This window comes from Meriones unguiculatus, chromosome 3 (genome assembly GCF_030254825.1).
Source record: "Meriones unguiculatus strain TT.TT164.6M chromosome 3, Bangor_MerUng_6.1, whole genome shotgun sequence".
Lineage (NCBI taxonomy): Eukaryota > Metazoa > Chordata > Mammalia > Rodentia > Muridae > Meriones > Meriones unguiculatus.
In genome coordinates this window covers 22,801,255-22,828,426 of record NC_083351.1, presented here as the reverse complement: position 1 = coordinate 22,828,426, position 27,172 = coordinate 22,801,255, and the positions used below count along the sequence as shown (strand labels likewise).

The 27,172-nt window shown below is 49.7% G+C and overlaps 1 protein-coding gene across 3 annotated transcripts in view; it reads left to right on the top strand.

Moving 5' to 3' along the window:
- Positions 1–27,172, top strand: part of Csmd2 (CUB and Sushi multiple domains 2) — a 550,287-nt gene that overhangs the window by 455,257 nt on the left and 67,858 nt on the right. For all 3 annotated transcript variants that reach the window (XM_060379514.1, XM_060379513.1, XM_060379515.1), the window contains 11 exons: positions 408–521; positions 6,601–6,696; positions 7,756–7,959; positions 8,581–8,705; positions 9,747–9,843; positions 10,988–11,092; positions 15,107–15,225; positions 15,755–15,824; positions 17,729–17,845; positions 20,547–20,756; positions 26,565–26,753. In XM_060379514.1, coding sequence (XP_060235497.1) covers positions 408–521; positions 6,601–6,696; positions 7,756–7,959; positions 8,581–8,705; positions 9,747–9,843; positions 10,988–11,092; positions 15,107–15,225; positions 15,755–15,824; positions 17,729–17,845; positions 20,547–20,756; positions 26,565–26,753 — 1,446 coding nt within the window. The remainder of the gene's footprint in view (positions 1–407; positions 522–6,600; positions 6,697–7,755; positions 7,960–8,580; positions 8,706–9,746; positions 9,844–10,987; positions 11,093–15,106; positions 15,226–15,754; positions 15,825–17,728; positions 17,846–20,546; positions 20,757–26,564; positions 26,754–27,172) is intronic.

Below are 27,172 nucleotides of genomic sequence, written 5' to 3'. Positions count from 1 at the left end.
GGAATTTGAAAGAGAAGCTAAGTTGACCACAGGCTCCTGAGACCAGGGCAGGAAATAGAGGCCCTTTCTAGTCCTCCAGTGGCTGCTGCATATGTTATATAGAAAAGAGTAAGACCGACTTAGTCTGCCTCCACTGGCCCAGCCTTGGGTGCAGGTGTGAAGGATGTCTTGAACCCTGTGGAGAAGACCAGCCAGCCAGGGACTCCCCAGCTCTCTGTGTCCCTGTGCCCAGTATGTGCTAACCTTGCAACAGAAACCCCCACTGACTGTTGACCCCAGCGCCAGCAATTTCCTCATAACTGCCTTCCTGCTGGCCTAAGGCCAGAAGATCCCCGTCTCCTGCCCGTACCCCTCAGCAGCCTGCCGGTCCTCCGCACTTAGATTTTCTTGCCATGTCTCCTCCACAGTGGTGTTCGGGCAGTTTGCCTTCTTCCACACGGCCCTCAACGACATAGTGGAGGTACACGATGGCTACAGCCAGCACTCCCGGCTTCTCAGCTCACTCTCAGGCTCTCACACAGGTACCGAGGGCCAGTGAGGGATGGGTGGGGAGCAGCGGGTAAGGGAAGGATGGGTCACCCTAGGGCGACAGCCAGGAATGGCCAAAGATGTGCTGCTTTAAACTGCTGCCGTGTTTCCACACCAGAAGGGCCACACACAACAGAGCACCCAGGCACCCTGCACACTCACACCCAGACCCGAGCTCTTCTTTTCAGCATAAGCATGTTGTGTTTTCATTGAAGAAAACCAAAATCATCATAAGAGGTGATTCTAAATAACTCGCAGAAGAGGTGATTGCCAAGGTATAACGTGTGTCCTTCTACTCTTCAGATCTACTTAGACAGACAGACTCTTACATATTTTATTGAGCGAAACAGTATATATAAATGCATTTCACTGTAATTACTCACCATGAACTTCCCTCCGTAGTTATGTATCTCTTTTATAAAGGGGTTTTTAATGCTCCTTTGTAGTTTCTCCTATAGTCATTTAAGATTTATATAAAAAATTCCCTAGTGCTGTGCATTTAGCTTGCTTCTGCATTATGAATACTAACTCACTGCATTAAACACACATCTTCACACATATCCCTGACTGCACCCAGCATATCTAAGAACAGAGGAGTCGAAGAATGCAGTGAGGTCATTTAGGCTTTTAAAATAAAGATTGCCAAATAACACCGATAAAAAGATCTTGTGGCTTTGTTTTCCCAAAGTGAAGTAATTTTTTACAAGTTATCCCTTTGAAATCTGTAAATAGTATATCATTTTCTAATTTGCCATTTTTATTGCTAGTGAAGTGGTAACCTTTTTTATGATGTGTTTATTGGCCCATGCATCCTTCTTGCAAATTTGTTTCGATTTTTCTATTAGCCCTCATCTTCTTATTCATGAAGTAGAGCCCCACATGGCTACAGGCAAAATACATTCTAGAGCATAGGAATCTTATACACTGTAAAAATTCCTCCCCTCCAGTTTGCCATGTAATTTTCTTCAGGGTATGTTTTGATATCAGAAAATTAAAATGTCCCTTGAAAGACCAAATAGCTCTTCCATCGTTTTCTCCTTTGCTTGTATATGGAGCAGATGAATATCCCTCTGTTTTCTTTTTCTTCTCTTTAGCTCCATCTCTTTGCCTTAACGCCTCTGGGTTTTATTTTGATGTTTTATTTCATATGGAGACCCAAACCAATTAATCAGTTGTCCTGATACATTTTCAAAATGACAAATTTACATGTTCTAATTTTTACAGGAATTGAGTCTTTTCCTATACTTTTAATTTGCCAAATGTATGTTTCCAGGTGTGCATTTCTCCCTGTACAGGTTTCGGAGAGAGCTTACATATTCATACTAACACTGGCTGCCAGTGGGCAACCAGTCTCTCCATTTACCTGTTAGAAACTTTGTGGGTGAAGCTTTCACTTTCATTAGGCAGTAGTGATTTGTTTCTGTTTTCTTAACTTCATTTCCAGCTATCTCGTGGAGGTTTTTAGCAGTCTTTATTGCTCTCTTATAAATGGGGCCCTTTCTCCCCCTTTTGCATTTTCTAGACGATCTCTGCTAGTCAACTCTAAGACTGACTGTCAGAGTGTATTTCTTCTGTAAATCCGTTGGACCATCCTCAATAGGTCTAATATCACAGACTAGTTCTTGGCTGCCGGTTGAGAAGCACCGTCATTGGCAAATAAATATGCTTCATTGTTTTATTTCCTCTTCTTCAATGGTTTTTCTTTGATTTCCTCCTATGGTTCCCAGTCTATCCAGGTATAGCGTTTGAATTTCAATGCTAATATTTTGTCTTTTGGTAAAATTAATTCCATAATTTCTCTTCACCTTAGCAGTGGTGTTTATGTAATATGCGAGGATTTTTTTAAAGCCCCTTGCTCCAGTACATATGTTCTCTGCCTCTGGAGTGCTGAGTGGGTGCTCATAGTCTCCTTCTCTGCCCCACTATACCAGAGGTTTATGGGGTTCTTGTTGCTTTGGGAAATTCTTATTGCTCCAATTGATCAGTACTTCTATGGAGTCTGTTGCTTTCTAATTAGCCACTGATTTTATTTCACAAATTCTCTCCTCTGTTCCTTCTTCAAATTACTGTGTTCTTCTCATCCTAACATCCTGAGCACAGGGCGATGTTTGTGCTTTTCCCTGTGTGAGAACACGCACATTTACAACACTGTGCTCAGTTTGCACATGCTTAAAGCAGGGTGGCTTTGTCTCATTTGGGCTTCATGCTATTCATCGTGAAATACACTATTTGATATGTACTATTTTAACACATGATACTCTTTTTGCCCAAGAGTTAAGAATATCTCTTCTGGGGCTGAGATGGCTCGGTGGTTTAGATGTCTGGTTGCTCTTGATGAAGACCCAAGTTCAATCCTCAGCTCCTACATGATTGCTCACAACCATCTCTAACTCCATTTCCAGGAGACTGGTCACCGCCTTCTGACCTCCATGACACAAAGCACACACGTAGTGCACAGATCTACATGTAGGCAAAAACTTTACACGTATAAAATAAATCTAGAAAGCCTTTTTAATTAAAATAATAAAAAGCGAATATCTCTTCTGGGCAGAGCGATAGCTCTGTGGGTAAGAGCGCTGGCTGCACAAGCACCAGGACCTGAGTCTGAACCCCCAAAGACCACATAAAAAATCACGCATGGCAGTGTACACACCCATAGCCCCAGTGATGCAGGAGTGGAGACAAGAGGACAGCTGTCTGCCGAGCTGCGGGTTCCGTGAAAGACCCTGTTTCAAGACTATAAGACAAGCGGGGCATGGTGGTGCACTCCTTTAGTCCCAGTACTCAGGAGGCAGAGGCAGGTGGATCTCTGTGATCTGGTCTACATAGTTGAGGCACATAGTAAGATCCTGTCTCAAAACAAAACAAAACAAAATAAACCTCCTGACAGACAGGTGATTACTGTTCTTCTTTAACTTTCTGAGCTAAGAGTGTTGTTTAGTTTATGATAGAGAGGTTTGATGATAGACTTATTTAAAGGTATAGAAGGAAAGAAACATGGCTGATAGGTAAGTGTAAATGGGCATATTTCTAGGACCTCTGTATGGGTATAGATATAGAAAGAAGGAAGGGAGGAAGAGATAGAGGGAGGGACAGGAAGAGGGAGAAAGGACATCAAAAAAGAAGAGAAAGAAAAGAAGGGATAGACATGGAAAGGAGGATCAAAGGAAGGAATGATCAGTAGAAAGCAGATTAAGGGAGGGAGAGAGAAAAGTAGGAAGCAGACAGAAGGGAGGGAAGGAGAGAGGAAGGGAGGGGGAACAGTACTCACTTCTGATCTGTCGCTTAGAGAAACACTCCACTGAAAGTACAAACTGCGCCTCCCCCATCCCTCATGACCAAGGTGTGTTGGGTTTGAGGAAAGCTTAAAGTCTCATTCAGCATCTGTGATGTGGCTTTATATTTGATACAGCAATGGCTGAGAGTAGCGTGCAAACATCTTCCATGACAATTGTGATACTTGGGGTAGAGGAGGGCTTCGCGCTTTTCTTACAGTTTCTGCTTCCACGTTTGCTCAGCCTGCCTTTCCTCGTTTTCTCTGCATGCCCTTTCCTCTTGAGGTTAGGGCTGCTTGGCTTTTACAGGTCAGATATTTGTGCCGGTGTCTGCCGGCCACTGCTTCGTTCTCTCTGGGGATTGGCTTCGTGGGTTTGGAAAATGCGTCCTTGATTTTCCATTCATACTGGGCGGTCTCTAGTTTTCAATGTTTCGTTGGTACACTTGGGATTCCATGTTAATGGTCTTAGTAATTATTTTTAAATCAGGGACTACCCACCCAAGGATAAGTTCTGACATTGGAACTTAGTCTTTACCTCATTGACAAGAGTCATCTGGGGTTAGTGATTCTTTGCTTCCTAGCTCCTGGCTTCTCTCTTAGTTCTTTCCTTCTATGGGACTCTGAACCACAGTCCTCCCCCTGTCACCTTGCAGATGTGCAGATGGCTTCCTCTGGCATACCTCGTAAATGCCAACTTGCTTGCAAATCAAATTACAGGTCACACACTCTCCCTTGAAAAAAACTGCACAGATTGCTCCATCTTATTCCAACATTTCATATTACAGACAAGTGGGAATCCAAGCCGAGTCCTCATCCTTGTGAACCGCCAATACTTTGCTGTCCTTGGGGCTTTTATACTATCTTATTTAGAAAATTAAACAGGCCTCTAAGCTAAGCTCTTTTTTTTTTTCTCATCATATCTGGTACTTGGCAAGCGGCTGCAGCCTGAGCCCCCAACCATCTTTCTTCTTAAACTCTTTTCTTTAGGATTTTCTTCCTTTTCTCTCTGGAGTTCCCCCTATCTGCTTGTCGGATTTTCCTGTCTATCCGCTCTGTGTGGCTCATCATTTCTCTCACGGCTCTGGTCTTTTCGTGTCTTTTTTCCTCTAGATTCTGAAAGAGTGCCCCTAAGTTCACATCCACACCATTTCTGGATGTCTGCACAATCCACAAGCCGTGTGTCAGGGTGCTCCAATCCATGTGTGAGAGCATCCGCCTCCTCCCTTCCTGTGCAGCCTTCACTGACCTTAGCCCCTCTTCCTCTGCCTTTGCAGGTGCCATGTTCTGTTCAACCTTGTGCAACCAGGACCGAAAACCTTCGCTCAGTTCTCCATTGTAATTCACATGAAAGATTTGCTTTGACTTCTTGCAGCTGCCCCTTCCTTAGATGTTTTCTTAGAGCGCCGATTTCTGTGCCGGCCCCGGAATGGAAAGTTGGGGGGGGGGCGGGCCGAAGTCACCTGGTCCTTGCAGCCATCACTGGGGCCCTCATTCACAGATGTCAGACAGGAGGACAGGAGAATGGTGGGCATAATGAACAGGGAGACTTGCTTTTCCCCAGGTTCCTTCCACTCCAGCAGACAGAAGTGTACCTGGAGCAATGACTCTTAGCTAGGTTATCTAACTCTGGGCCACATGTTAACCTCAGTGTACTGAGCAAACATTTCTCTCTGATCCCTGTGGCTGGTGGTGTCAAGAGGCATGTGTGAGTTCTCTCAGTGACTCCCTCTGATCTGAACTCCAACCCTCTCCCCAGTGAACACAGCCCTCTGTAACTCCCACTTCCTTTTGGAAGATGGAGTCCAGGGTCCCTAAGGTCCTGGAGACTCCAAATACAGAGGAGTCAAGCCACTGCCCATCACCACATCGTGCCTGGGCTTCCATGAAAAGAAAAGGATGAGCAGGGCTGTACTTCATAGCTGTGGGTCCAGATGGTGCTGTCCTGCCCTCTGTACCACACCAAGCTGGCCTAAGCCTGTGTCTTCTGCCGCCCTCACCAGCGCCCTGTATCCTTACAGGCTTTTCGTGTCTTCCGCACAATGTGGTTGGAGGATAAGATACCCGGGCTACCCGAGACAGTCCCGGCTTCTGCTGAGCTCTCCCTTTCAAAGTCCTGACAAGCATCCTCTTTGCTCCCAGAGGTGTACTAGCCCGAGTCTTACATCTCTTTCATGCCAAGGATCGTCTGAGAAAGGCCAGGGCTTTCAGATCATATTATCTCCTTCCTTCCCACAAACCCGTGTCTGATTTCTTATGTATTTCTCTTTAATCAGCCTGATTTTTTTTTTTTTTTTAGTAGCTTCCTTCTTTCAGTCAGGTCATGTTATTTTCCAAACCTCTTCATCTTGCTTCGTAAATGAGGGTACTGAGCCCTGCCATGCTGGCCTCACAGTGACTGCGGATCAAGAAGAGTGTGGGTGTGAACCATCTCTATTTGGGGGAGGGGGCAGGATCTCATGTAGCCCGCGGTGGCCTCAGGCATGCCACGTGACTGAGGATGGAGGATGGACTTTTACTTATGATCCTCCTGCCTCTGTCTCCCAAGTTCTGGGATTAGAGGTGCATGCCACCCTGCCCGGTTCGTGCAGTGCTGTGGGACCGAACCCAGGACGTTGTGTATGCTAGGCAAGCACTCTACCAGCTGAGCCACATCTGCACTAGGCTGCAGTGACTCCTGGAATATGGAAGGTGTCACTGTGTGTGGCGTGGCGGTCCCTTCTTCTCAGCCGGGATTCTGTCTGCTGAGTGTCACAGCCGCGCTCACCGGCTTCCTTTCTCCTCCTTCCTCTTGGCAGGAGAGTCACTGCCCCTGGCCACCTCCAATCAAATTCTCATTAAGTTCAGCGCCAAAGGTCAAGTATCAGCCAGGGGCTTCCACTTTGTCTACCAAGGTATGTTGGATGTGATCCCTGGAGGGTCAGAAGTCATCTCGGTGATTGTGTGTCCCAAGGATTAGACCTTTCACCTCCCGTCTGCACCTCTCTATGGAGGTTTTAAGGGGAAATTACTAATGTGGGGTACAATTTCCTGATGTCCATTCTATTGCTTATATCATTTTACGCAAGCAACAATTCCTGGGCTAAGCTCTGTGCTGAATTTGGAAGGAAACCACACATGGGAAATTAATTCCTTTCCCAGCCTCCCTGTGCTCCTATCACCACCACACAACATCCACCAGCAACCTCTGATGGTGCTGGGGACACCAGCCAGGTCCCAACTTCGTGGAACTTGGTTTTTGTCTGTGGTGAATAATGAAAGGGCAAATACAAGGTCCAATCAGTGGGCACTAACCGTTCCGCCTCTTAGAACTGCCAACTGCTCATGTATGAAATGAGGGTAAGGCTAACGGCTGGCTGCTCTGATTAAAAGAGTCCACAGCCAGGCAGGCAATCAGCATCCATTCCGGGTCACTGAGACCCAGCGGGATGTTGGGGCATCCTTGCTTTCACCTGCCGAGCCCAGTCTAGCTTTGCCCGGCTACAGCCACATTGTTCCGGCTGCCAGTCTCTAAGCACGGCCCTCCCTATTTGTTCTACGCTACCCAGGAGGCCATGTGTATCCTCGTGCAGGTGCGATCCCACTACTAGGGATGCCACTCCTGATTCCCACAAGCCGCCATGGTGCTCAAGTCAGCCACAGACCCTGGGCAGGGCCTTAAGAGGAGCTGATGCACAGGACAACGCCTCAGAGTGGGGAGGGGGAGGGTGGCTGTTGCTTTTAGGGAGGACGAGGCCCTGGTAAGAAAGACGTATTATTACCAGGGAAACGAGGAACAGCCTTGAGCCTAAAGTCTGCGCCCTGAGGCTCTCACTACCCACCATGATTCCCAGAAACTGTGCCCAAGCATTGACTCCTGCGGTGTGCCTCATAATGAGCACTGCCCTGGAAAGTGCCCATGCCAGCCTGAAAATGTACCCTGAGCCCCCTCCTGAGTGCCCCTGTCCCCACAGCGGTACCCCGAACCAGCGCTACACAGTGCAGTTCTGTGCCAGAACCCCGCTACGGCAAGAGGCTTGGCAGTGACTTCTCTGTGGGGGCCGTCATTCGCTTCGAATGCAACTCGGGCTATGCCCTGCAGGGGTCCCCAGAAATCGAGTGCCTCCCTGTACCTGGGGCATTGGCCCAATGGAATGTCTCTGCACCAACCTGTGTGGGTAAGTGACTGACAGCCAAGACTGAGAAGGAAGGGGAAGGAGAAATGGAGAGAGGAAAGGACTGAGGGCAGATCTTCTCCCTGAGGGTTGCAGAGATATCCTCAAGGCACACCGCAGCCCTTCTCAGCCCCTGAGGAGAAAGTGGCATTCAGGCTAGATAACTCCCTGCTGGGCCTGCCAGGCAGTGTGAATACAGAGAGGATGGAGCTGGAGAGGGGTGTGCATGAAGAGAACAGGTACAAGCTACTGGAGGAGCATTGTTTGAGGTCAAGCCATCAAGAAGGCCAATCCCAAAGAGGGAAGCCATCATGTCAAGGAGGCCCAGCAAAGGCTAGGGACCCTACAGGTGGTGAGACTGGGGGTGGAGTCAGGGATTTGAGAGCTGCAGAAAAAAACAGCTCAAGATGAGGTACAGCACCTGAGAGAGATGGGCCTGGGTGGTCGGGGAAGAAGCCAGCACATGATGATGGCCCAGCAGAGGCCAGAGATCCCAAGGAAAGTGGAGCTGAAAGTCATCAGAGACGCTAGCCCAGGAGGAGGCCCAGCAGAGGCCCAAGGCCCTGAAGGAGGCACCCTAAAGATGAGCCGAGAAGCCTCTGACCAGCCCGTGTCTCTTCCCAGTGCCATGTGGTGGCAACCTCACTGAGCGCAGGGGCACCATCCTGTCCCCCGGCTTCCCAGAGCCATACCTCAACAGCCTCAACTGCGTGTGGAAGATCATGGTCCCTGAAGGCGCTGGCATCCAGGTAGGAGCAAGGAGGCACTTCTTAAGCAGCTGCCCACAGATCCTGGCTGTTGCTGGACCTTGAACCAGGCTGAGACGCAAGGAGAAATAACATCTTCATCCCTGCCCCTGTGGCTTTGGAGGCACAGTGCAGATGTGGAGATAAGGCTCCCAAACAAGAGATCACAGCATCTCTGGGGGAAGGTGGAAGGAAAGACAGCAAATTCGGGGAGGATGAGACGTAGAAATTAGCTCCAGCCAGCCAGGAGAGCCTGGAGAAGAAAGTAGGCTTACAACTGGAATCTGAATTTGGAAGGTTCATAGGAGACTTTCAAATGGTTTGAGGTATTGGTTCATCTGAGACCATTAAGGAGAGAAAGGGGGCTTTGATGAACAAGGGAAGAGTGGGTCACCAAGCACAGGTGAGGCGGAGAGAACAGCGAGGCACACACTGGGGGCTCCTGGGATGTGTAACATATGCCCAGGTAAGAGCAACACAGAGAGAGGCGTAGGAGGAAACCCAGAGCCTGCCAGGCCAGTGATGTGATCAGGACATCGCTGGACCCACCCAGTGGGAGAAGGAAACCCAGAGAGGTGGTTTAGGTGGTAGAGGTCTTGCCTGGCACGCACAAAGCCCCGGGTTCAGTCCCCAGCACAGCATAAACCAGGTGTGCTTCCGCATGCCTGTTATCACAACTGCCAGGAAAGCAGAAGCAGGACAATTAAAAGTTCAAAGTCATCCTCAGCTACATGGTGATCCAGGGTTAGCTTGAGCTACCCAAGACCTTATCTCCAAAAGCAAAAATAAAAAGGCAGGGGAGAAATCCAGCTGGAAGGAAGAATTCCCGCCTCCTAAAATGTCACTCAGTGTCCTGTGATCATGTATCCCATGCTTGTCCTCCCCCTTATTCCTGAGATAGGTATGGACCACATTGTGCTTTTATGGGAAGGAGCCAGCACAGCGTCAGAGGAGGTGTCTGAGAGACTGAACGACCCATTGAAAGAGAAGGGTATGAGGCACTTGAGCTGTGTGACCAACAGCTCAGTCCTTCTGTCTTTCCAGATTCAAGTCATCAGTTTTGTCACAGAGCAGAACTGGGACTCCCTGGAAGTGTTTGATGGAGCAGATAACACTGTAACCATGCTGGGGAGTTTCTCAGGTAAGATGGGACATCCCGGGCTTGCACTAGGAGGCTCGTGGTAGCCATTGTCATCATCATCATCATCATCATCATCATCATCATCATCATCGTCATCATCATCATCATCATCACAGTCTCATCACTGTCATCGTCATCACCATTACCACCACCACCATTGTCATCACCATTACCACCATCATCACCTTTGAATGAGGTTTGGTGTATTAACAGTGGTCTGCAACCATCAACTCTAACTAACTCCAGAGTGTTTCTGTTGCCCTGAAAAGAAGCCAAGTACCAGTTGCACTCATTCTCCATCCCCAATCCACCTCCAGCCTCTGGAAACCACTGACCTTTCAATCACCGTGGACTTGCCCTAGTCCAAGGGGTCCATACAGATGAAATCTTACACCATGTGGCTTTCTGTCTGGCTTCAACATGTTTTCTGGGTTCGCCCAGTGTCAATTGGAATCAGCACTGTGCTGTGTGAGTAGGCCGTTTCCTTTACTCCCACCCATCACTCAGCAGATGTCTGTGTCCCTTTAGCTATGAAGCTGCTGCGACTTAATGCTGGGATAGACATTCACGTGCAAGTCCTGGCATCACCTATGTGGCCTGTCCTCGAGAGGATATACACAGAAATAGAATCACCATCATCTCATTCTTTTAAGGAACAACCCAACGTTTTCCCCAAAGTAGACCTCCCTCCCCCGCCCCAACCACCGCCCATCCAATGGCAGGCATGCGCCAGAGCATGGTGTGTGGTTTTGCACAATGCCCTTGGAAGTTACCTGAATCTGCTAGGCCCAGAGATCCATGATGTGAAGATAGAAAAAAAAAAGATTCATGCACATCCAAGTAAACTGTCTGGCCTGCCAGGTTGACCAGATAATTGTAGGTGTTGGAATCATTTTGAAGATGACTGAGTAGGGACCAGACTCACAGCCCAACGAGCATAGGCCTGTGGCACTGTTCATTCATGGCTTCCCTTCCCTGGTCCTTTGACCACCTGGTGTTTGTCATTTAGTAAGTTTGATAACTGGGGGCATTGTGGGGGCAGAGGGCAGGGAGCAGAATGTTAGCAGGCAATAGAAACAGAGAGATTGGGTAGAAATTGGTACGGGGAGGATATGCCTGAATGACCCTTGGTGTTCTTGCCCAGGAACAACAGTGCCTGCGCTCCTGAACAGCACATCCAACCAGCTCTACCTCCACTTCTACTCTGACATCAGTGTGTCTGCTGCTGGCTTCCACCTGGAATACAAAAGTGAGAATCCAAGGTCATGGCTGTATGGGGGTTTTCTGGGTGGGAACAAATGGTGAGCTGGATCCTACCCTCGATGGAGGCTATATTGGGCTCTGCTCCCCACTTCCCTACCACTGACCAGAGGAAGATACTAAAGGTTAGAGAAAGCCTGAAGCCCTCTCAAGCTTGCATATTCTCAACAGTGGGATAAAGGCAGGACTCCCTGAAGTATCTACCCTTACCCTGGAACCTGAGTGGACAGTGCTTAGCATCAGCCTTGGCCCCAGTAGACAACCTGGGACATAAGAAAATGGAGGTGCTCTCTCCTCTGATGCCCATTCTGACAATGCCTTGTCTTCAGAGTTCCTTCTCTCACTCGAAGTCTCGCTTGTCATCTACAAGCTTCACTCTGGTCACCGCTAAAAACCCTCAACAGCAAGAGCTGTAACTGCGCCTCTGGAAAGACGGCTTACCTCCTGGGACTGCTGGCCTTGCCCCTGTTTCACTCTAGGTACAGGGAGGAAGCGGAGGGTGCTAGTGTTTGCTGCACAGGCACTCAGCAAATAACCACTGAGTGTTTTTTCCCAACACATCTGGGGCTCTGATGGAGTTTGCTAGGATCTCTGATAGAGTTTGGTAGGACCAGAGATGATCAAAATGAATCCCAGAATCCAGCTAAAGAGACACAGGGGGGCAAAGAAGCATGTCACAGCTCTCATAGGTCTGTACTTTAGAAAGCTGTGCATTAGTCCAAAGACTGGCATGGTGCCGTCCACCATGGACAGTGTCTTAGTTCATTAATTTTCCTTTGCAGTGAAGAGACACCATGACCAAAGCAACTTATAGAAGAAAGTGTTTATAAGGGATTACAGTTTCAGAGGGTGTCTTAGTTAGGGTTTTGTTGGTGTGAAGAGACACCATGACCACTCTTATAAAGAAAAACATTAAATTGAGGCTGGCTTACAGTTTCAGAGGTTTAGTCTATTATCATCAAGGCAGGAACATGGTAGTAGGCAGACATGATGCTGGAGAAGGAGCTGAGAGTTCTACATCTTGATCTTCAGGCAGCAGAAGGAGTCTGGGTGCCACACTGGGTGTAGCTTGAGCACAGGAGACCTCAGAGCCCGCCTCCACAGTGACACACTTCCTCCAACAAAACCACACCTCCTAACAGTGCCACTCTTGATGGCCAAGCTTTCAAACACGTTAGTCTATGGGGGCCATTCTTATTCAAACCACCACACAGAGCAAGTCAGTAATCATCATGGTAGGAAACATGGCAGCAGGCCAGCAAGCATGGTACAGGAGCAGTATCTGAGAGCATACATTGATCCACAAGTATGAGGCAGAGAGAGAGAGAGAGAGAACTGGGAACAGCATGGGCTTTTGAAATCTCAAAGCCCACCCCCAGTGACACACCTCCAACAAGGCCACACCTCCTAATCCTTCCAAAACAATTCTACCAACTGAGAATCAGGTAATGAAACACATGGGCCAAAAGTGGCTATTCTCATCCAAATCACCACAGGCAAGTAGAGAGGTGGACATCATGAAGAGGCAGGAGGTACCTACCACGTGCCAGGTCTTGGTTAAAGCCCACAGAGTCTTCAAAAGCACAAAGCCTGTGGGGGGCAGGACAGATAGATGTGGAAACAAGAGGCCAGTCAATGCAACCCAGTATGTTACGAAGCACAAAGGAGGCAATTCCAGCCAGGCAAGCCTTAGCCCAAGGCCATGACGGAGTTGGATTTAGAATCGGAATCAAGTAACGTTGATAGGCTTCGTTGGTTGAACCACCGGTGACAATATGGACTCGTGAAAGGGTCTGATGAGGTCAGAATGGGGCCAGTAGCAGTTGTTAAGCACACGGCCACCTGAGTCGCCTAGAAGAGTAAACTTTATCCAGGTGGTTGAAGGAGGACCAGTTGGATCCCAGGATGCCATCACGTAAAGGCCCTGAAGTGCTCCAGTAGGTGAAGCCTGCAGCTGCTTGTAGATGTGTTCAGTCTCCTTCCGTCCTCAACACCTCTCCGGGAGAGGGTTTCTGGTTGCTGAGCTGTGGGCACGCCCGCCGTATGCTAAGGGCATTCCTGCAAAAGCAAGCAGCAGGCAGCCGTGATGACGAGCCAGCCTCACATTCAGTTTCCCAGTCACTTTACACAGCATCCTTAGAGCTTCTCTGTCACTTCGGAGGGTTGGGACCTAGACACCAACAGGCTTCATTCCCAAGCATCAGAGTCACATCTCAGAGGTGTGTACAGACGAGAGCTATCTGGGAAGGGGGAAAGGGGCCAGCAGTGTATTCTGGGGTGACAGCTGCGTTTGGTTTTTATCTTTGTTTGTGTTAGGGGTTTGTGGTACCAGGGGTTGAAACCCAGAGCATGCTAAACAACCACTCTATCCCTGAGCAACACCCCCAGCCCAGGGTGCCCTAGTTTTGATAAGAGCTACGCAAGGGCAAACATTTGTTGAAACACGACACGTATCCTCAAATGGTAGTGACAACTGCCATGGATAAACAGCATATTCACATGTAATTTCTGTACTTTATCATATGTCAATTTCCTTCAGAAGCAAAAAAAAAAAAAAATGTTATCAGGGCTTTACCTCTAAAGCGGACTGAAGACTCAGGAGACAGGCCAGCAGCAGGGTTCCCTGGACTGCCAAGTAAACCCTTCTTTTTTCCTGAACATTTGGCTAGCAATAGGCTTCCCAAGAGGCCACCAGAAAGGTGAAGGCTACCCTCTTTCAAACCTCTGAGGCTCAGCTCATACAGCCATGCTGGCTGCTGGCCCCTCTACAGCCCTGCTTTGGTGCAAAGCACACTTTGAAGGAGAGGAGAACTGTATCTAACAAGCCCTGTGCCCCCTCTGGATGTCCTAGCACACAGGAGTCTACTTTATACATCTTAAGGCTGGAGTGTGCTCGCATGGCCTGAACTTGACTGCCCTTGGCCAGATCTGGAGTCAGACTGACTCTGCATCCCAATTTTGTGGCTCAAGACCACATGTCGGGGCCACTGTCACCCTGGGTCCTCTCTATGGGGTGGGAGCGAAGGCCCGCAGCAAGGGGGTGGAACGAGGTAACAGACTCAATGACGCTGCCTCACTCAGGGGACCGGCTCAGAAAGAGCAGCTCCTCCTGAGATGGCTATGATGATGATGATGTCACAGCCGGCTGGGGAAGGACGATTAGGACGCCTGGACTGAAGGGGCATGGATCGAACTTTACGTCAAGAAGAGAGAACCAGGGAGAAGTCTCAAGCCCACGGAGTTAATCATGGAAGGGGGTGTGGCCAAATCACGAAGGTCCTTGAGTTACCCATGACGGCTGTGAAGATGCACTTGAGAGTGGACAAGGAGGGCAGAGATTCAAGGAGAGAATGTAAGAGTCATCAGCGCCTCTGAAGATGATTGATGGAAAGCAGCTGAGAGCTGTGACAAGTTCCTACAGTGCTTGAGGGCCAGTGCTGAGCATGGAGGACCCTGCGTGAGCAGCCCCCCTTACAGAAGGGGGCTGGTCTGACCTTGAGAAAGAAGTCAGGGGAGAGTCTTGCTGGTGGACCAACTTCTCTCAGGCCAGCCTGTCCTGGAAAGGGGGCCTTTGATTGGGGCCTGAGCATCACAGAAGTACCCTTTCTTTAACTGGCACCTGTTCTTCCATACTTTCTGTGGCCTCTCTTCCTGCTACAAACACTGTCTTCTGAGGGCACAGAAAAGGAGGGGGGGAGTTGAGGGCAGGTACAAGAGGAGCATGGGTGGGGCCCAGACTAAGAGGCCTAGGAGTCTGCAGCTGGGGTGTCCTGATGCAGAGCTCAGTAGGTTCACAAAGACACCCAAAGTCCCTGACAAGGCACCTCCTGTCTCATCAGCTCTGACTTGATGAGCCTCCGTATTACAAATTCTAACTTCCACTGTATGCCAGGTGGAGGTTGGCAAACATCCAGGAAGGCACAAGCCTTGGACCCCCTCTAGCTCTGTCACCTTAGCCTACCAGTCTTGTCCATCCTCCTCTCTCTACCTCTGTCTTGTCTAGCGGTGGGCCTGAGCAGTTGTCCAGAACCAGCTATTCCCAGTAATGGGGTGAAGACAGGCGAGCGCTACCTGGTAAATGACGTGGTCTCTTTCCAGTGTGAGCCCGGATATGCCCTCCAGGTACCTACCTATCCTCCGCCAAAACCCAAAGGCAGGGAGCAGGGCTCCCCTGAGTCCATTGCCCAGCCCTGTACTAGCTATAGCCACCCAGCACAGGGGTAGCCTTCATGCCACCCGCCCGCCCCCAACCCCGGGGACAGCTCTCCACTCCTGGAACTGTTCCCACAAAAACAAACTTTGTTGACGGTAAGGACTCTGAACAATCCAGCCTGGAATGTGTTCCCGCAAAGCCAGATTTGATTGGACTTTGGGAATTTTTAATTTCCCTTTGAGGCCCATGAGGGAATTTAGTAATTAGAGGAAGCTCACGAGGAAACCTCTTGTAATGAGAATTCTTTAGTGATGGTTCTTAATAAGTGGTCCCCCCACCCCCAAATCTCTCTCCTTCTGTCTCACCTCAAATCCCAAGGTGATCCCGCATGGTGTCTGAATGTCTTGTCCCTTAAAGTGAGGCCGACAGCAAGCCCCTGTTCTGAGTCGTGTGTCTAACTTTGCCCCTGAGGGCCCACTCCTGTTCTGATTCCCCCAGGGCCACGCCCACATCTCCTGCATGCCTGGGACTGTGCGACGGTGGAACTACCCCCCTCCGCTCTGCATCGGTAAGAGAACCCTGCTTTGAAATCCACTGAAATCCAAATCCCTAAGGAGCAGGGCTCACAGCAGTATTGCTGAGCTCAAGTTGGAGTCAAAAGAAATTCCAATGTTCTGGATTTGTTCCAAGTCAGTAGCTTCTGAAAGACTTTTTCTTTTTTCTTTTTCCATTTCTAACTCTCATTGGAAGCTGCCCTGACTTCTAGATGGCTCTTCCCACCAACCGAAAAATCACAAGAAGGTTGCCATCACGAGGGCCACTGCGATCCCCAATAACCAGCCAGACCCTGGAAGGTGTTTTTAGGCATTGGGCTTATCCCATGACCCTGTCAAAGGACAGACTAATAAACCCACTTATAATGTCATGGGTTGCACATAAGATAAGAACTTGGCTTGGTTTCCCTGCTTGGCTCATGGTAGGCAACGCTGATGTTGCAGCTCTGCAGTGGGAATTCATAAGCTCTCTCTCTCTCTCTCTTTCTCTTTCTCTCTCTCTCTCTGTGTCTGTGTGTGTGTGTGTGTGTGTGTGTGTGTGTGTGTGTGTGTGTTTATTGTGTTGTATACACCTGGTGTGGGCGTCTATGCATGCCTTCCTCAAACACTGTCCACATTTTTTTTTGAGGCAGGGTCTTTCCCTAACCGGGGAGCTAGGCTGGCTGGCCAGTGAGCTCTGAGAGTCCTCCTCTCCCTGCCCATCAACACTCAGATGTATTACAGGTATATCCCTGCACTAGGCTTTTATGTGGATGCTAGACATCCAAACCCAGGTCTTCACACTCACACAGCAAGTGCTTTACCAAAGGAGACATCTTCCCCAGCCCAGAAAGCTGTCCTCTGAAGGTAAAGAGAAGTGAGAAATGGAATGTGAAGGTTCTTCAGCGCTGGGCTGATTATAAAGCACCACCTTGTCCCCCAGAAAGTGACTCAAGGAAACATCACATTGGCATGACAGCATTTCACATCTGGGCTTTCACTCACATATAGAGCGGGTCACATATGTGGCCTGAAGCCCTAGGCATCTATGCAGTATGTCCTACAGAGGCTTGGCCAAGGACACTGAATGAGGATCAGCTGTCACTCATGGAGTTTGCTACAGACATCCCTTCTCCTTCATCCCTTCCCCCACGTCCCCTCGAGGCAGCAAGGGGTAGAACTCCACCCACAGTCCCTCGGGAAGTGAAGTGGGAACTGTGATACAGTGGTGGTACTATTCTATCGCGGTGTGCTTTCTGGTCACCTGCTGCCCAGATCGTGACAGTCAGGACCCTGGCATTTCCTTCCCTGAACACCTTTCCTGGGCCTCCCTGGCTGATTAGCCCCTCTTTGCCCACACAGTCTTTCCTCATAGAACACAAAATACAGAACCATTTTCAACTGAGCAACTGCTGAGGTATCCCACACAACTTGAAATCAGATGTCTCCAGACCCTCCCTCATAGCCAAGAGGTCATGCTGAGCCTTGAGGGGCTCCACCCTACCCCACAGAGGACATATTTGGAAAGAGCCTGGCACAGTTGTAAGCACACAACGCAGTATGTGTGCCAATCCCTTCTCTTTCCTCTATCCAGTGTCTGCTGTCCTGAAGACTGGATTGGGAAGGAACTGGATGGGGCAGGGTGTCATAGAAGGACAGGATGAGCCAGACTTCTCTTGGAGCAGAGCTGTATCACTTCCTGAATGTCCTGGATGAAGTCACTGACCTGTGAAGGGCACAATCAGGGCTGGCACTCCTGGCATCCTAAGCTGTGCTTTAATCCTGCTCAATATTATGTGCGTGTACAGATGTTTAGGGAGACCCTCTGGGTTCTCAAAGGGGCTTAAGACTCAAGACATGTTTAAAGCTGTGGCTCTGGACATCTGCAAAGCCCTGTGCCCTCCCTGATGACCTAACCTGACTACTCTCATTGTCACAGCGCAATGTGGAGGGGCAGTGGAAGAGATGGAGGGGGTGATCCTGAGCCCCGGTTTCCCAGGCAACTATCCCAGTAACATGGACTGCTCCTGGAAGATCGCACTGCCTGTGGGCTTTGGTGAGTCTGCAGCCCCCGGGGAGACAGGGGCTTCAGGCCCAGGCCTGGATCAAACCAGCTGTCTTCCGTATCCCAGCATAAGCTCAGCCCCAGCACTGTCCTTTTCCTGGGCTTCATCTGCTGTCTTCTTGTGCAGTCTTGGGGAATAGCAAAGACTGAAGTGTAAGGAGAAGAAAGGCTAGGGGTTGGGGTTACCATAATTTGAGTCCTGGACTAAAGCTAGAGGTATAGAATAAGGACCTCAATAAGAGATGGTGCTGAAGGAGTAGCTCAGAGCTAGAGAGCTTGCCTTGTGCCAGGTTCCTTCTCCTGGACCATTTTAAAAAAGAAAGAAATTACCTGGAATGAAAGAAAAGGAAATCCATTTAACTGAGACTGGACCTCGAGTTGTGCTTTTAACTCCCCTATCCCATTTATCATCCTAATTAAATTGAGCCAAGGTCAATATGAAATTGAGTTGGCATTCTTCATAGACACATTCTAGCTGGCCTGGAGATTGAAAAGAAGGGAGATGGAATATTCCAGGCGTGGGGGTTGTTGGCTGTGAAGGACATTAGCCTAGGTATATATTTTAATTGCTGGCAATCCATAGAGTGTGTACTGGCAATATAATTTAACCCTAGTTATCTGTCCCAGTGAGATTAAGGCTTTGTGCCGACAAGGAACTGATGGGTAAGTCCATGGGGTTCCTCTTGCCCAGTTGTCCTCTTTCTTACACATTTGCATTAGCACAATTAACTCTGCAAAGCAATCAGTTTCACTGTGACGGGTAACAGACATTGGTGATAACCACCATACCCCATCGGGCATTACCTCCTCCTCCTCCTTCCCCTCGCCATGAGGACTGTAGCTGCACAGGCCCGGAACCCTTCCGTCCACTAGCCTCAGTCTGAAGACTACTCATTTGGCCATCTGTTAAACAGTCCAAAGTATGAGAGAAAGCAGTGGTCCAGCTGGCCTTCTTTAAGTCAGCATGTAGGGGGAGGGCCATGGGGGTGACCCTCAAAGGTTGGAGTCTAGGGTCCAGTACCATCTCCTGAAGGAAACTGGGGAAAGGAAAGACAACTTTGGAGTCCAGATTTGAGACACTGAGCCAAGAGGACCAGAGTGCCCAGTGCTCTGTCTTCAAGCTTGGGACTGAAGACCCTGTAAAGGCAAAGGGCGGGAGGAGGTAACACACAGGCAAACGGGAGTTTAAATGGGTGGCTGCCCTCTATGAGCCCTTGCGCTCAGCCACCGGGTCACTCTTTCTCTATGTCCTACATCTGTATTCCAGCTCCGGGGAATGAGCCTGCTGCAGGTCAAGTGGTCTAGCAGGACCTCTTGCTTTCAAGTGGGCTCTGACACCCTGTTTCTCACCTAGAACGCAAGCGTAAAGAGCCCCTGCAGTAACATGCCTCTGCCGTTAGGTGGCGAACACGGCACTGTTCCTTTCACACAATTCCAAGAACCCAAGGTTGGGCACACAGGCTGCAGAGCTCTCCAGCACGGGAGGCTACACAGACAGGGACTAGACGACACAGCTCTACTCAGGATGGTTCAGAGATTTAAAAAAAAAAGAAAAAGAAAAAAGAAATTGTACGACACGTAGTTAATGTGAACGCACAGGGCAGGAGATGAAAGATCTTCAGCATCTTATGTCCGGTCTTTGCTCTTAACACAGGAAGACACACAAACAATTGTATGTGTGTGTGTTCGTTCTGCCAAATTAGAGAATACAGACGAACACCTTCTAAAATCAAAAATCTGTGAGTGACCTCACCACCAAGAGATGTTTAGTAGCAGCTTGGCGCTCATGGGCACAGGGACCATGCCACCTTTGTTCATCTTGGGCTATGCCTAGCATGACACTAGCCCATGGCACATGCTCGCCCGGTATTAGCAAACAAATGTGTATCCTTCCAGGCTCTCAAATACTAAAGAAATCACAACTGACATATACATTTTTCTATTTCCATTGTCAATTTTTTTTTTCCAACATGATTTTATTTTTGGTTAACAATGTAACACGTGGGCATTTCTCACACTTGGCAAATAGGTTTCTTTGAAGAACATTCTCCCATAGTAATCCAATTTTGAAAACCCTTGTCTGTAAACAAATACCCGTGTGTCTGTTCCAACCTCCATCCTCCGTGGCTTATGTAAATACGTGTCCCAGGGGCTTAATTAAATCCATGTAACCTGACAAGTGGCTAAGAGATCTTGATTAACCCACCAAGGTCCCACAGTGTAAACTTCATTTGTCTTCTCGGTGGATCAGGTGACACAACATTTACTTCCCAGTGTGTCCTTCGGAATCACCTAAAGAGTCCAGAAAACACCAGCAAGAAAGGCCATGGGTGCCCTCTGATTCAATGGGGGTCATTACTTTTTTAGCTAAACCTTATTTTGGAGAAACTACCTTTATATTGACGTTAGACATGATTCCGGTGGAATCAAACGTTGACCCTGAAAGTCAGCCTCCCATAAAATCAAATAGACTCTGGACGGAACCCAGAAATAGCTGATACCTTTGTCCCTGAATAAAAACTCTGTGGACCTTCTGATCCTCCCTGATGGCCAGAGGAGGAACTGTTTGGGCAAAGTTGGAAGACCTGCCCAGGTTGGGGCTTTGGTAGTGGGCGCTCTGGACCCTGAAGGAGACACTGCGGGTGTCGGGCTGGGTGGCTTTGGGCACTGTCTGCCTCTGTCTTCCTCCCAGGTGCTCACATCCAGTTTCTGAACTTCTCCACGGAACCTAACCATGACTTCCTGGAAATCCGGAGCGGCCCCTCTGAGACCAGCCGGATGATGGGCAGGTTCAGCGGGAGCGAGCTTCCGGGCTCCCTGCTCTCCACGTCCCACGACACCATTGTGTACTTCCACAGCGACCACTCCCAGAACCGGCCAGGATTCAAGCTGGAATACCAGGGTAAGGACGAGAGCGTCACAGTAGCTCCACTGTCGACCCCATGTCTGGCCTGCAGCCACTCATCTCCCCATCCTCCTGCAGGGAAGAGATGCCAGAAGGGCTGAGGGACAGCAGGCCTCTGTGGCCGCGTCCGGCTGGCAGCCACCTCTCTGCAGCCCACCTCGCTAACCCTGTTTGGCAGACAGTTGAAGTACACCCAGTTTTTCCCAGAGCCACCGGCCTCACAGTGTCCCCTGAGGCGCCACAGTGTCTAGAGCTGATAGCTAACAGCATCCTAGGCAAGCAGCCTATCAGTCTCCTCTCAGGCATCCCTGACACCCACTGCCCTCCATTTCCCCTTGGCTTTGAGAGGCTCGGTCTCAGCAAAGCTCCCCCATGACAAAATGGAGAATTCCAGCATTCGCAGTGCTCATCACAGATGGGGTCTCCTCAGGACGACTCACCCATGTGCTGGTCCAGTGCTCCTACTGTGCATTGCCAGAAGAGACCTCCATCATGCCAGCTCAGGCTTACCTGTGCGAGCAGCCAATCGTTCACCACCACTGAGAGTGGGGGTTGCCCAGCCCACACGGCTGTACATGGCAGCCTCACATCGGCCTAACTTCCTCCCTGAATGCTCTCCTAGTGAAGCGCTTGTTCTGGTCCCAGCCGGGCTTCTTTCACGCCCTTCCTGTTCTGTACTTTTATATACCTATTGCTAATACCAGTGCATGCTTATTTTAAAAGCCCTGAAGCTGTACAGATGTTTCAGTGAGCAGGGGGCACCAGCCAGCTCAGGCTGCCGTAACCAGTGCTGCAAGCTGGCAGCTCAGAGACAAAAAAGAACTCATTCCTCCCTCTTTGGAGGCTGGCAAGTCTAAGATCAAGGTGCCAGCAAATCCCATGTCTGGGAAGGCCTGCTCTCTGCTTCATGGCAGCACCGTCTTCCTCCTCACTTGGTAGATGGAATAAAGGACCTAAGGCCTCTTTTATATGGATCCCAGTCCAGTTCTCCAGGGAAGACCTCCAGACGCCCAGCCTCCAAATGGCCTCCCATTAGAGGATGAGGCTCCAGTGTGTGGTATTGGCTAGGAGGACACACACACACAGAGGCTATGTCACATATCATGGAAGCCACATTGCTCGCATCATCCTGCCCCTTCCCCTGTACAGAGATAAGCACTCTCTTCTGTCCAGACAGCCCCGCATCCCACTCACTGTAAGTACTTCCTTGTGATTTTCCACATTCAAAATTAATTTTGAGTTATGCAGATAACTCAGGAACACATTCAGCTTGTTAACAAAACCAAGAAAGAAAAAAAAACAAAAACAAAAACAAAAACAGCAACGGGATGGGATTATTTCCCAGAGACAACTGCTAATTTTTTTCTTCAGTGTGAGCGTGTGTGTGTGTGTGTGTGTGTGTACCTGAGAAGAGAATGTAAATGCAAAGTGTTTGACCGTACATATGTATTTTTTTAGTATGGAAAGAGTTCAGCGCAATGTGTGGTTTTCTGAAACTTGGCCTTTTCATCCCTGTCTCTGGGAGGCCCTCCCTTCTCAGACAGGAACACTTAGCAAGGACCGGGCTTCTCATTCTGGGACAGCCGTAAAGGGTGTCCCCTGAAGTGGGTACATGTGGGCCAGTTGCACAAGGGTTGGCCTTCATGCATGTGTCTGTCCTGGGAGCATGGCAGGCTCATACTGCATGGGCCCAAGAGCTTGGCCTTCCCAAACCATGCCACCTTTGTTGGTACTGACCAGGCAGTCACACCCAGACAGGGAAGCTGGGGGAGGGGTTGTCACGGAAGCCGTTCCCATGCAAGAGTGTCTGTGACTGACAGGTGGAGGGGGTGGGACTGACAGCCACACATCAGTAATTCTCCTCTGTCACAGTGGTCTGTCGTAGAAGATACCTGATTCCAGTTACAGAGTCCATGCTCTGCTTAAAACAGCTGCCACCCCACCCCCCCCCAATCACACACACACCACTGTCACCATCACTTCCTGGGTCTTGGTTTTCGAAGGAAAAAAATCACAAGGTACCAAAGACACTGTTTGAACAACAGAACTTATGTCTGGGGATAGAAGTGCAAGCAATGTTAAGGTATAGGCAGAGTGGGTTCCTTTTGAGGATTATAAGGATCTACTTCAGCTGCTGGACTGGATTTGGGTGGTTTCAGCCATTGGGTCAGCTTGTAGGATCAGCACCCCAGTCTCTGACTTCATCTTCTTATGGCATCCATCTCCAAAGCTCTGCTCTCCCCTTCCTTGACTGGCATATAATTATTGTACATACTTATGGAATACAATGTGATGTTTCAAGACAGGAAATGCTATGTTTGATCACATCAAGGTGGCCTGCATCCCCATCAACCTAAACATTTACAATCTATTGGATGTGATTAACACTCAAAATGGCTTCTGTTGTGTATTGGCAAGGACACAGGAGAAAAGGGAATCTTTTATGTTATTGGTAGGAATGTAAAGGAGTAGAGACATTATGGGGTCACTCCTGCTCCCCTTTCTTATAAAGACACCAGCCGCCTTAGATCACCATCTGCCCTTCGGCCAATCAAGTTTATGTGAAATGGGCAGAGGTTATCTCTTCAATAAAAGGTCACTCTCTGACATTCTGGGCCTTCAAACATCAACATGTGAATATGTAGGGACAGAGTTCAATCTGCGCTCTCTCCCTGACACTGACCTCTTGTAAATGTAAGTGTTGACAGCTGGCCCAACTCACACCTTCACAGGCACAGCCCACACACCGAACCCATGCCATAGGATGATGGCTCCCGCATACTCCCAGTGTGACAAGCCCACTTGCCTTTGTAAAGTTGTCTTACTCAGATCCGCCATTGGCTCCTGGATCCCCAGAAAAGACCTAACCACTCCCAACAATACAGCTGCCACCCCTGTATCAGCAAACATCCTCCCTGCTCTCCCAGCCCTTTCCTTTCTTTGAGAAGGGCTCCTGTTGCGCCTACCCTACATGAGGTCCCCAGATGCCCCTCTGAGGGGTCAGGCCTTTCCTTCTGAGTTTAGGACCTGCCTGCTGCTCCCTTGAGTCACAAGCCCACCCGTGTGTCACTCAGCATCAGGCCACCTGCTCCTTCTTGGGCTGGAGCTCAGCTTCCATTAAGATTTCCTGCTGTGATGGTCCCAACCTCTCAGCCTGGAGTGTCTCTAGTGCCAGAGGCCCAGCTGCTTCCACTGAGGCCTTTAATTTCTGATAGATGCACATGATTCTCCCTGACCAACTGGTCCACATTCTCCACAGTGTGCAGCGAAAACAGGCTCTGAGCTCTGTGCCCTACCACATGCTTCCCCTCCAAAGAAAATGGGTTCTTTGGGTCCCCAGTTTTGAGGAAGATTCATCTGTCCCCACTGAGGCTATTTCTGTCCACCCCAGTTCTCTTTGCCCCCTCACCTTTCCTTGGAACAATATAGCTCCTCAAAATTTCCCCAACTGGACAGTCCAGCATCCCTAGGCTGCTGCTTCCTTTTTCTTTCCTCAGGCAGATGTTCCCATAAAATGTTTAATGGTAGCTAAGTTTGCATACTCTTAATTTATTCCGTGGCTCAACAGGTAAAATTCCTGCTACACACCCCTGAGGCCTCTATAACCCTGGCACTGCAGTGAGGAGCAGGAGGATCTTGGGAGCTCATTAGCCGACAAATCTATTCAACCACTGAGCTCCAGGTTCAGTGAAAGATCTTGCCTCAAAACATGGTGAAGAGTGATCAAGGAAGACACCTGAATTGACCTCTAGCCTACACACACACACACACACACACACACACACACACACACACACACACATATACCTATACACACACAGAGAACACATGCATATACTAAAAAGACACATACACAAGAAAAGTTCAGAAGAACAACGTTCATGCACAACTGCTGTGAAATGTCGGGAGCTGTCAAAACTCAGGTTTCAAATGATGACAGTTTGTCCAGAATCACAAGTGTCCTCTCCCTTTGGGAAGCCCGGCCCCTCTCCCTGACGAGGCCTGCTTTAAGAAATGGAGTGATTCCTCTCCTCAGGATTTATCACTCCCTCTGAAGCACCATTCAGGGCTCTGAGATCAGTCCTGGAGTGTGAAGGGAATCCAGGCCACCCTCCTCGAAGTTTCTCCCTTTCGGAAAAGCTACTTGCTCAAGTGACAGCACTCTCACCAAAGCTGCTCTGGACTTTGACTTGTGGCTGCTCTCTTCAGTCTCCTTGCTGTCTGTCTTCAGCCCACAGAGTTCCAGCGGAGGCTTCCGACGCAGCATACTGGGGCAACAGGCTTCTGCCTCCTCCAATCACCCGAAACTGTTCCACTGGCAGGGCCACCTCTCTCTAGCCTACCCTCCATACCCATGGTGTCTGCTCAGTTCATTGACACACCCAGTCACTTCAGCATGGTGTGTGTGTGTGTGTGTGTGTGTGTGTGTGTGTGTGTGTGTATACATATGTTCATCCAGGTGAATGTACGAATGCAAACACAAGTGTGTGCATGAGCACGCAGAGGCCAGAAGACCATCTCCTGTGTCATCCCTCATGCATCAGGTGCTGTGTACCCTTTTCTGAGACAAGTTCTCTCACAGCTTGTATCTCACCAAGTAGGCTTGATGGCTAACAAGCTCCAGGAAACTGCCTGTCTCTAGCCCCTCAGTACCGACATCATAGATGTACCCTGCTACTACTGCTACTCCTGTCAAAGAAGGAAGGAAGGGAGAGAGGGAGGGAGGGAGGGAGGAGGAAGGGAGGGAGGGAGGGAGGGAGGGAGGGAGGGAGGGAGGGAGGGAGGGAGGGAGGGAGGCAAATCCACACAGATCCTAAGTGTCAAACTCAGGCCCTCCTGCTTGCAAGGCAGACCAACTGAGCTTCGTTCCCTTCACGTGATTTCTAGTGAAATAGGCATATTTTCCCCCACTGAAACAGCCCTCCGAAACGTCAGATGGAAACGCATAGTGCAGCTGCCGCTGCCGAGTGGGCGCGGAGGACCCGTTAGCCTTGAGGTCATGGTTATTCTTACTACATGAGCTCAATCGTGCACTTCCACAGGGCATCACTCAGCCCCAGCTGTTCCCACTGAGTGTTTCTGCTGCACAAACAGCCCGTCCCCTTCTTCTGCCAGTTCCCTGTGTGGAGAGTGCCCAATTACGCCACAAAGAATATTCCTCAGCCAGCGTGCCCAATTAGTTGGAGGCCCTCCTCTGTGGTGCTCAGCCAGTGCCTCAGCTGACTTGGCCTGTCGGACAGGCCTTGCCGTGAGGGGCTCTCATGAGGGAAACTTTTCTACCACCCCAAAGAACACTCTTGCACAGCAGTCACACCTTCCTGACGGCCCACCCTGTCCCCTCAAATGTTTTCATAGGTTCTAACTCAGTAGAGCTAGGAAGGCCCCACCTCACTGCTTCCGGGTCTGTGACCTCTCGAGAGAAGCAGCATGAAGACACCTAGACCAATGGCCGACCCTGAGAAGATGTTCAGTGAACAGCAGCTCAGCCGTCAGGATGCTCCTGGAGCCTAGTTCCCCAGTGGAAGTATGAACCATCAATGACATCTATGGGGCTCTTCCCACGTGCCAGTATTGCGTGAAGGGCTACACGGATGCCATTGCACTCAGTCCTCATAACAACCATGAATAAGACAAAGGGGTCATAGAGAAGTTGAGGAACTTAGCCAAAGCTGACAACCAGTCGGGCCCATCTGTGCCCCACCCTGGAGCTCCGAACCAATGCTAACCCTCAGGCACTGCAACCATCCATTTGGGAAGACATTCCCCAGAAGGAATAAAGTGACCTTTTCTCCTTGTCTGTTCTAGCCTATGAACTCCAAGAGTGCCCAGACCCAGAGCCCTTTGCCAATGGCATAGTGAGGGGAGCTGGCTATAATGTCGGACAATCGGTGACCTTCGAGTGCCTTCCAGGATATCAACTGACTGGCCAGCCTGTCCTCACCTGTCTACATGGCACCAATCGGAACTGGGACCATCCCCTACCCAGGTGTGAAGGTATGTCCCTCTCTTCCCCCTGATGGTCCTGCCTGGGGTAGTCCTAGAGACAGAGCATCCTACACCACCCGCTACTCCATGGGATCGCCAAAGGCGGAGGTCCAGGCGAGCCTTGTTCATCCTGTTTCCACGTAGGGAGGAGCCATATGAGACGGGAAGATAACCCACATGACAGACTGATCAGGTGCTAGGAAGGACCCGGAGATGTACACTATAGCCAAGGGATTGACACATCCAGCCTTCAGGAAGGTCCAGCCTGATGGGGTACTGTCCCCCAGGTGCTACAGTGAGACTGCAGGAGCTGGATGGTGGAGGGAGTCAATGTTAGCGAACAATGACTTTTCCTAAGAACTCTGTCTCCTCTTCACCCGCCTCTTCTTCCCACGTGTATTTGGTGAGAGCCAAGCTGGCAGTCTCAG